The 11,115-nt window shown below is 31.3% G+C and overlaps 1 protein-coding gene across 3 annotated transcripts; it reads right to left on the bottom strand.

The window, feature by feature from the left end:
* Positions 1–3,674: 3,674 nt before the first annotated feature.
* Positions 3,675–9,099, bottom strand: LOC117169320. 3 transcript variants are annotated; one of them, XM_033355645.1, is made up of 5 exons: positions 8,919–9,099; positions 6,157–6,456; positions 5,280–5,561; positions 4,935–5,189; positions 3,675–4,025 (listed from the first exon to the last, which is right to left on the bottom strand). In XM_033355645.1, exons 2-4 carry the CDS (start codon positions 6,423–6,425, stop codon positions 4,955–4,957), a joined length of 786 nt encoding a protein of 261 aa, XP_033211536.1. In that variant the 5' UTR covers positions 6,426–6,456; positions 8,919–9,099; the 3' UTR covers positions 3,675–4,025; positions 4,935–4,954. The 3 variants fall into 3 exon arrangements, with proteins under 3 accessions (XP_033211536.1, XP_033211537.1, XP_033211535.1); XM_033355646.1 differs by having other exon boundaries at positions 6,157–6,407; positions 8,919–9,098; XM_033355644.1 differs by lacking the exon at positions 8,919–9,099 and adding an exon at positions 6,534–6,959 and having other exon boundaries at positions 6,157–6,452.
* Between the last annotated feature and the right edge of the window lie 2,016 nt (positions 9,100–11,115).

Genomic DNA, 11,115 nt, shown 5'->3' with positions numbered 1-11,115 from the left:
AAGTTATTTATTCTTAAAATTTATGATTGATTCTTATTGTCTGACAAACTCTAAGCAATATACTTCACGGTCTCTCCATCTCCCCTATATATTAAATGATTTCGCTAAAATGTGGAAATCACATTTCTGGGGAATTAAAACAAAACTTGAGATGGGAGCAAAAAATGCAAAAAGTAAAGAATAAGGGCCACCCCAAGATGGCATGGTATGCAGGTTTCAAAGCCCAAGTGGATGAAATAAAGCAAATCTATTACTATTAACTGAAAATGAATTATTTTAATGCGAAGTATGAAACCCTACAAATTGTATTTTTTTTAATTGAAAATACGGCACCCTAAAATTTGTATGAAGGGGTCGTGCACATAACTAGTACATTTGGATTAGTTTTACATGGCACTATTTGAATTTTGAACTATACAATTTTAAGCGTTTGAATAGTTTAATTTTTTTCAATTCTAAAATTAAAATTATTCAAATTTAAAGCAATTATAAATACATGGGGTCAATTACAAATTATTATGCTTCAAACGCTTTTAATTTTTTATCCTTCAAGCATTTAAAACTGTATTTTTTAATTTGTCAATGATCGATTAAAAATTCCAAATTGCAGCAACATTATAAATTTCTAATAATTTTTAAATTTTGAGCAAAATCGTGTTCCAATTTAAAAGTATTTTAAATTGCTTAAAATTTAAAAGCCGATATTTATGTACAAAAAATTAAAAAGTAAGTTAAGTTAATTTGAATGATAGGTACAGGGAGAGAGGATTAATTACTCATATTTTTGGTGTGCACTAGATCGCATGGGATTGAAAAAGATTCAGTGGGATTACAAAAGATTCCACGGGTTATAGAATGTTTATCATAGAAAATAACAGGGTAATCGGGATTGGAATAAATAATAGAAAAATATTGAGGAATTAATGTAAATATTAGAGGAACTACAAAAGAACGATTTACTTTAGACCGCTCGCAAAACACAAAATGAGCAATTCTGCAGAAATAAACTTTACACAGAATAAATATACGAAATCTTAAAATCCCTTGATATCTTTCAAATCTTTTAAAAATCGTTAAAACCCATTCAAAGTAGTGAAATCCCCCAAATTCTTAAAAATAACTAGATTATCTCAATCACGCTCTTCTTGAATTTTTGTAATCCATAGATATCCCTTCAAATAAAATAAAATTTATTCCGTAAAGTATAAATCAATTCAAACCCGTTGAATATAAATTAAATTAAAATTATTCGTTAAAGTTCCCTAGAAAAACATTAAAATCACTAGAAATCTTTGAAATCTTTTTAATTCTTGGAAATTTAATAAAATCCATTAAATATTATCAAAGCTGTGGAATCGCAAAGAATCCCTTGAAATTTCAGGTATTTTCCGAAGTTTTCTATAAATCCTTGGAAATTTTACAAAATATTCTAAAATCCCTTGAAATGTTATATATCTCGTAAAATCTTTTAGAATCCCTTGAACACTTTGGAGATCGTTAAAATCCATTTAAAAAAGTACAAGTCACTTTAGAAATTCCTGGAATATAGTTTGAATTAAACTTATTCATTAAAGTTTCTTTGAGAAAAAAAAACGTTCAAGTCCCTTCACGGGGACAAATTTCGGGAGATTAATTCACGGCACTACTACTCCTTAATTTTATTACGATTTGGTGCGAAAACTAACATCTCGGAACTGTTGCAGGCACTAGGCCACACTTATTTACTCTCAGGACTCGAATTCTATGCTTTTAGGTTCCACAGTTTGAGACTTTAAATCACGTGAGAATTGAGGCTATAAAATCAAGCGCTTCCGTGAATTAATCTCTTGAAATTTTTCTCCGTATGGAAATCTCGAAAATTCTTGGAGATTTAATAAAATCTTTAAATCTTGTTAAATTGCTGGAAACACCTTACAATCTTTGGATTTTCTAAAAAATCGTTTTGAATTTAATGTAATTTCCGAACTTCATTAGAAATATCTTTAAATGTTTGGACGCTACAAAATTTTTTGAAATCTCTTGGAATTTTGTAGACCTCTTAAAATTATTTAGAACCCCTTGAAATTTTTGATGATCGTAAATATCCATTAAAAAAGTATAAACCATTTGAAAACCCTTGAATATAATTTTAAAATTCCTTAAAATCTCTTGAAATCGCTGAAAATCCCTTGAAATTTCATTTTTATTCCAAACTTTGGTAGAAACATATTGAAATATTTGGAAATGCTACAAAATTGTTTAAAATCCCTTAACATAATTGAAAGAAGTAAAATTCCTCCAAAATACCTTGAAATGTTTCGAAATTCCTTGAAATCCGTGGAAATATTTTTAACTTCTTTAAAACCAATGATATGTTTGAAAATCTTTAAAATCCCATAAAATAATGTTATGAAGTCCACGAAAATTCTCAAGAATTCAAACAAAATTAAACATATTGATTAAAAATCTCTTTAAAAAACGGTTTTAATGCCTATAAATCTTCAATTTCCTTTCATCTTGTTAAATTCCTTAAAATACGTTGAAGTCTTTGCTAGGAATTCTTTTTAATTTAATTCTTAAAGTTCAATATAAAGATCTCGAATTCTTTGAAATATTTCAAACCTTTTGAAATCTTTAAAATTCTCAAAACTTCCTCGAATCAAAAAATTTCATTTTTAGGAAAAAAGGATTCTCCTGGCCTCAAAAATGGTTTAGCTCGAATGATGCCTTTTTGGTATTAGCAGAAACACTTCAAAAATATTTAGGAGAATAAAAGAGGTGGGGATTTCAAGAAAATCTTTTATATTATTTTCTTCAAATTTTGAAAACACGAATATTTTTTTCTGGAAAACCCAAGCTATATTTTTGAAATGTTTATACTAATACCAAAAAGGCATCATAATGCAGGATAAACCATTTTTGAGACCGGAAGAATTTGTCCCCTTAAAAATGCAATTTTTTAATTTGTCTCGTAAGCTATGGAAAATATTGTCAAAGAACAAGAGATATTTTTGCATATAACTTCTTGAGACGTGCAAACTTTTATCTGAATATTTTTTTGACCTCTCATTGTTTCCAAGAAAAAATAATTTCCCTGGCTACAAAAGTTATTTAGAATTTTGAAACGATGAACGCTATTAGAATAAAAAAGAAAATAATAAATATCTCAATTAGGCTAAAATTTATAGAGTTTTAAAGAAAAAAATTCTGGGTTTTTAAAAAACAAATCACCAAATTCAAAAATGCATAACTTTTTACCATTTGTTTTTTTTTTGCAAATCGGAAAAATACGCATCGCATAATTTCCTCTGAAAACAAACATATGTCGTTTCTGAAGGTTTCAGTGATTTCAAGTGTAGGACCCTGCCTAATTTGAAATGGATTTGATCTACTTATTTTTTATAATGATTTTGGAAGAATCGCGGAAAATGATATTTAAAATTCCGTGCAAACTTGTGAGAACTTTGAAAATGTACAATTCATTCAATAAATTTCTCTGTGAAAAGTAACTTCTTTCAACTCCAGTGTGATTTTAGTCCAGGGTCTCTAGTTTGCCGGACTGCTCAATTGGGTTAGCCAAAATAAGAATGTTATAATTTACATTTTGTTGTGACTTCAATGAAAAAGAAAAGGCAGGAACTCAAAGAGACTTGGAAATGCAAGAAAAGGGGGACTGATTAATTAATTTATACAGGTTTTCATAAGACAAAGTATTTAACCTTTAATCCTCATACAGGCGTAATACAAAATTTTAACGTAACTTACATAAAAATGTTCTAGCACACAGTACAATTTCAATTCATACCGAATCTTAAATTTAATCCTCAGAAATAAAGATTCCGCTTATTAATCTTAAATTCACAATTTTAATCTCTTTCACTCCTCAATAAAAATAATCTCACTTTTCAATGCAATCCTTTCCAATAATAAAGACAAACAAAATCTCTCCATAAAAAGAAATGAGTCATTCCATATGTAGCGGCAGTAATGTGCGGGGAATAAATGCGCACGGTTATTCAGCTCAGAATTATATAGATGAGATCGACCTAATTATTGCAATGAATATTATTAATAATTTCGCACTTTAAGGTTTAAGTGTTGCTTCAATCGCAACAGACAACAATGAAACTAATGTAAAATGGTAATGAATTTGATGAAAAGGACGTGGGACCATGAGATGAAGTTTCTTATAATACCGGACTGGACAATTATGCAAAAATATGAGGCGAATTAATATTCCCAAAACATTTTTTGAGCTAATGTTCATTTCCCGAATAAAAATCCACTATAAATTAAAAAGCGTTATTCCTCCGAATTACCATTTGCACTCACTTCTATTTCCCCAAATTTCTGTTTGATATTGTTTTATTTTAGCGAATAATCACTTGTCATCATTTAAATTCTTCCGCATTATCATGCCTAACAGAAATTTCTTTTTCTACAAAACGCGCAAAATTAAATCATCCAATCAGAAATTCGAATTAAAAACTGATTGAATACAAATTCGCGCATATGGTTATTCGGTAAAACAAATATTAGCAAAAAATAATTTGAGGAATATTCACATGTCTCCAAAAATTACTCGCGAAAAATGATAAACTCACAGGTTTTTTTACTTTATATAGATAATATTGTAAATATTGATGATTCTGTTAACTGATGTTTTTATTTTTTTACCATGTGTGTACATTAATAAAAAAGATGTTAGTTTTCTTGGTGTACAGGTTCAATTTTATGATTTACGAAAAATTTAACGTTTCGCGGTCGTATTGATGTATTGGGCTCTATATTTTGTATTGGGTATTTAGGTTCTATTTAGATGTACACTTGAAGAGGCACGTCGTCGAAGGACGAAACGTTGAGCGTTTCGTACACAAGAAAATTGGACCAGTATACCAACAAAACTAAGACCTTTTTTATTCGTGATTTAGTATAACTACTGAACTATAAGCTACCTTAGGTTAGTGAGAAATGTTTATAAATCCATCGGTTCCAGTGAGGGTACAGCGTGATTGCTAAATATATCATTCATGTCGGGAATTCCTTCGTTGTTATTATTATTGTTTCCACTTTCAGCAGCTATATTGTTGGCGTTGTTGTTGTCGTCAGAAACGTTCGGGTTTTGAGTCGGCGTATCTCTTGGAGATGGCAGAGGCCTCAGATACTTGTTCGGAGGTTCCCAAAGAACTAAAGCCATGGAGGGCCTCGCTCTGAAAGAGAGAATCTATTCAGTTTCTTTTTCGTTGAATACCATTCATTAGTCAATTGAGCATTTGTTGTATCAAACTAGATATACTCACAACTTCGATAAAAGCGACACTGGAAGAAGAGGTTCTTCTTTAAGTCGCTTGAGTTCTTCAGAAAAAACTAGTTTCGGCTGAGGTTTTTTCACCTGCTCTACTAGACTCGCCCCATCCATTTCCAAATCACAATCAGGGAAGAATTGATTGTATCCTTGCTGCGGAGGGATTACTGATGTCGAAGGTTGTGCATCTGCAGTCGGTTGGTACTGAGGATCAATGTGCATTTGTCGGAAATGAGCAGCCATTTTCTCTTCAGTTATGAACTGTTTTGATCGACCGCTACAAACAGAGAGCAAATCTAACTTAATTTGAGCAATTTTTCCGCGACTGATATTTTAATGCTCAGCTTTGGTTTGAATATGTTTTAATTCAGTTACTCACAGGTTGGCAATTCAATCTAAGATACAAACGAGGGGTTGATCATGCTTGAGAACTTTCAAATTTCTGAAATATTTGCGAAATCATTGTGAAGTGCTTTGGCATCTTTTTAAAACCTTTTGAAATGTTAAGATCTTATGTAATCTTCCTAAATCCTTAAAAACTTCTGAAAGTTTTCAAGTCTTTTGGAATCTTTGTAAAATGTTTGAATTTTTTTTTACAAAACCTTTGAAATATATTGAAATCTTTTTAAAAATTTCTGCCGTCTTTTTAAATCTTTGTGAATTTATTGAAATCTTATGAAATCTTTGGTGTACACACAAAAGTCGAATGGTCAACCCCTCATCAATTTGAGTTAAGGAGGTTCTTAACATGTAGGGCAGATGAACCATCAAAATAATTACTGTTGCACAGAAACTCTAAGTTTTCTAGTTATTTCCTATACTATTATACTTCATAGCCAACTTATTTTTTGTGCAGACATCTTGACACTTACGTATCAACCAAATCAGGCATTTCAAGTTTCCTCTTCTGATGCAAATTCAGGACCTTTGGCTGAGACCTTTCCCCAGTGAATCGCACTAAGTCTGGTTGTTGGAGCGATGGAATACTCCATGGCATAGAGAGTTGAGGGACCTGGGGAATTTGCATCCATTGTCCAGCTTCTTGAGGTGCGTTCTGTTGTTGACCCATCATGTGTTGAAATATTGATTGTGGAGTGTGAAGCTGAGCACCACCCATGACATTCTGGACCGGAGGATTCATTAAATGATATTGAATGGGTATTGCCACCTTTCTTGAAAATTGAATTTTATATAAAAAACTAAGCAAACACATGAGAAATTCTCTAGAACCTTTAGATTTGAATCCCACCTTATTTATTGGTGTCCAAGAAAAGAAATAAAAATAATTAGCCACAAGAGACATTCCATTGTGACGCAAACAAGGGCTTTAATGAAGTATTATTGGTTGTAATCAATGGCCTCTGTTCATTGTAAGTTACGCATATATATATATATATAGTATAGTCGTTGCATTTCGCCGTGGAACCGCAGCCTCATCAGGACTATATCAGATAACAAAAAAGACCATGAAACACATTATCACACATATAAGCCCTCTTTACGGAGAACTAAATGTGTTCTTTACATCAAGATTCTCGGTAGCAAATCGACAGAAGTTATAATTGTCAACAATGGTTTTAGATAAAATAGCCGCAGGAAGTCGAAATAGTTTGAAATTTTGGAAATTCTCTATTTGAATTGTCGTTTGATCAAAGCATTTCATGGATATAGTTTCGAAATATACTTAATATGAAGTGAAAACTTGGATTGCAATTTCTTATTCTACTAGAAAGAGTAGTTTTTGTTATACGAATATTATTTTTTAATTGCTAAATAATTGTTACAAACCTCGAAATTAGGCTTCCATAATTTTAAAAATATGATGCACGTGTTCAAAAATTTCAAAGAACTAGAAATACAAATATCACAAAAATAATTTTTTTAAGGAAAATTATTCTAAGTTCCATCATAATGATTAATTGCAAATATTAAGAAAAAATTAGTTAAAGTTAAGGCAAAAAATGCTTTCGCGCTTATGCTACGAAACCCTAAAAAATGGTAATCGATATAAATTGTTTAATTTAAACTAGTTGTAACTAATTTCGGATATGAACGGTGAGATATATACGTAACAAACAGAGGCCAAAGCCTTTGCTTACTGCCAAATTTATATATTTGATCTTATAAATCGGTCTTACTTAAAGTGACCATACTTGAAAAGCTCAAATGCAGGGCGGCTGACTCTAGGTCCTAGGATTGAAGGCCGCTATATTACGTCACACGCAATATTGACATCTCAAATTTGGTTGTTCGAGATCCTAGAGAGAAACTCAAAAGCCTCGCAGTAGAAAAAATAGTACATTATATAACAAGGGACGAAAGAACAGATATTTCTCGCGGGTGAGTTTATTGCCCCAGCGAGACCGTGGCCACCTTTTGGCCCTGAAAAGCGAGTCCGACGCATTTTTCTATAGCTTTATTCGCGGATCGAATTCTGAGCAGCTAATTTTTACTTCTGCTGCGCAAATACGGTTTACAGGAAACATATGCTACTTTCGCCCCTATTTTCAGGGACAAAAGGTGGTAATTACGATCGAGCGTGGAATACAAAGTTTTTTGCGATGCGCTTTGCAAAACAATAGGATTTTATATGACTAAACAAATATTTTAAGTGTTATTGTTTAAATAATCGCAAATTTTATCAAAAAATTTTCATTACGCTGGTATAACGGTAAGATTTTTTCTATTTGGATACCGCTATAGAGCTTTGATTTGAACCCGTTTGGAGATATGTATATATGAATGTGTTTGTACAATTTAAACACCGTTAGTATTTATTTCAATCCATATGTATTTGAATTTAAAGTAACAATTTGTAAAAGCGTGTGAAAGCAAAAAAAAAAAAGAAGAGAAGGTATACACGTAGAAGAAAGCTGTAACAATAGGGAATAATAAAATTCGATAAGGAAATATCCCAGTATAATTTTCATGTTATTAAGAAATTTGTTGAAATACAAATCTTAAGGTTGCCTAAATTTATCTACAGTCAAAAACATTTACATCAGAAAGGTGTGATTTCTAATACACTTTAATCGAACATTAGCAATCTCTCATTCAAAAATAGATTTTCTCATTTTCGTGAGGTCTAATTTTGAATGAAGATACATTTCTATTCAAGTTATTCTTGTCTTTGAAAAATTAATACGCAATTTTTGCAAAATCAACAGATGTTTCAAGTCAGAAGTTACTTTTTGCTTTTGGAGCCGCTTGCCACTTTTGTTCAATCATTTTCTTAAAAGAACTAAAAGAACTTTTAAGGTAAATTTTATTAAAATTTTTTTTTTGTTTGACAGAAAATTTTTTGAAAATGGAAATGCTTATTTGAAGATGCGAATATGACACTTGTACGCAGTTGTGTTATACTTTCTCTGAAACTTCTTAATAACCTATTTTGCGATGTCAGAAAAAGAAGACTAAAATCGCAATATGTGACATTGATTAAAGTAATTAAACATGCACAACTGTTTTTAAATTAATATTTTGTTAATAACTGTTAACTGCGAAAACGTGTACTCAGTTCTCGAAAATTCGTGGTAAGAGGTCCAAGAGGTATATTTCAAGCTATGTGTATCAAAATGCCAAACGGAGTCACGTCTCCAAAATATTTATGTGTTTATTATTTACAAAAACATACCAAAATCTCCAACAATCCTCGTATAAAATACGATGTCCCGTAATTGAAGGTTCTTTCTCTTATAATTAGCACTCAAAATCCCAAAATATTTAACTGGATTTTCACCAGTTAAAATTCCAAACCATTCCAAACGCAAACAATGATTTTCTTTCCGTCAACATGTTCTCTAGAGAGGCAACTCAAGTGGATTCATCTCTGCTGGTTTGAAGCCTGTCCACTAGAGTAGCCCGGTAAATTCAAAATATTAATAACATTTCAAAAATGTAAATAATTGTTGTATCGGAAATCAAAATTTAATCAATAATATGTATTTTTATTTTCAAATTGTACTATACACAGTTTTATAAACTACTAAATACATTTTTTCTGCTATTTGTTGACTTTGTTACAACATAGGCAATGAGTACGATCCTAGCGGATGTTGCAAGAACTACAAGTCAAAATGAAAAATCTAGAAATCCCTAGAAAGTTGGGAGCTGGTAGATACAAAGATATTTGGTAGATTATAGCCCAGAAAGTATGACATAATTTTGCAATGGTGGCTTAATTGCATATTTCCCCGATTTTAAATCGGGTTGAAACTTGGCTGAATTATAGTGCTAGTGGACACATTGATTCACCAACACACATAGTATTTTTTTTCAAACGGTTGTCAATATACAGGGGTCTGAAGTTTTCACGTTTTCACACGTTTCTTCATCTTCACGTGAGTGTTACTTTTTAGGATGATCTGATTCGACTTTTATTATAGTGTTTAGAAAATCGTATTTCAGGTACTTTAAGACTACTAAAACGATGTATTAGAAAAAATTGTTTGTTTTGAAAATCAAAATTGAAATTGATTTTTAAAAAATTTCCTCGCTCAAAAAATAGCTTTTTTTTAACTCTTTGAAATCATGTAGAATAAAGTGGGCCGCAAATGTTTTCTTGGTCAAATCTAGATTTTTACGCTCGTTCTAAATGAAGTAAAAGGTATAAGATGAAATATATAATAATGTAATTTATATATTTCTGCACAGATAATCATTTTAAAAAAGTTAACCCGTTAACCGTAAGCCTTTTTTTGCACCACTTAACCGAAGGGGGGGGGGGGTCGATTTGATCCGATGTTTTAAAAAACATCAAAAACGTGTTCCTAAAAACCCGAAAAAAGTTATGGTTCTTGTTAGAACCTTCTACTTAACGGTACAATTTTGGAATATGTGTTTTATTAAAGTATTGTTGATATAGTTAACAATAAACAAAAAACTCACAGAAAAAAAATAGTTTTCTTAAAAAATTCATAACTCCGAGACAAATAAACGAAATTGAACGATTCAAAAACGAAATTAAATGAGAAGAGTTTGTCTTTCAATGAACGAATTTTGCAAGAAATTTTAGCGAAATTGAAACCCTGAATTTTCGACATTAACTCATGCATTATCTTAAGTGTGAATGCAGGAGGTTTTGATAGAAATATACACATTGTTCTATGCAAAACCATTTATTTAGTAACAAAAAATTATTTTTTTTATCTAAATGTGTACACAGAGGACCATGATTTTTTAATTTAAATAATATAAAGTGAAATCGTATGGTAAATGCACATGTTATCGTACGTGCTCTTATTATCGTTCTAACTTGATTGAAATGTAATAAATAATGAATTTTTATATTTTGACTTATAAGGAGTAATAAGTGCATTCACCTTACTCGCGCTGGTACAGAAAAAGAAACAAAAAATAGTAAATTTACCTCAAGTGTCATCTGTCGAAATACATACGTAAACCGTAGGGGGAGGTAAAATCCACTCAAACTGCACTTTGATCGCACCCTATAGCTGACTGAAAGATACAAGTGACTCGAAACTATGCGTGAGGCTTCGATCCTAGAGTCCAGTTTTCTAGATGGGGGTAAGGACCCGTGTTCTTGCTTGGTTCGTAAATGGCACCGATTTGAAATTTCGGCTTGGGTCAAATCGACCCCCCCCCCCCTACGGCCAACGGGTTAAATATAATTTTAGGGAACATTAGACCTCACAGTATTCGTGCCCGAGCGCTGCCGAATTTTAACGTGGCACCCTCGACCGTAAAAATCTCAATTTGAGCAATAAAACGTGTGCGGCCCAATTTTTATTCCACATGGTTTCATAGAGTATAAAAAAAGTTATTTTTTGAAATAGAAAAATACTATTTTTAAATATCGTTTTTTTTTTCTT

Source organism: Belonocnema kinseyi, chromosome 3, assembly GCF_010883055.1.
Source record: "Belonocnema kinseyi isolate 2016_QV_RU_SX_M_011 chromosome 3, B_treatae_v1, whole genome shotgun sequence".
NCBI lineage: Eukaryota > Metazoa > Arthropoda > Insecta > Hymenoptera > Cynipidae > Belonocnema > Belonocnema kinseyi.
This window is presented reverse-complemented; position numbering and strand designations above follow the sequence as displayed.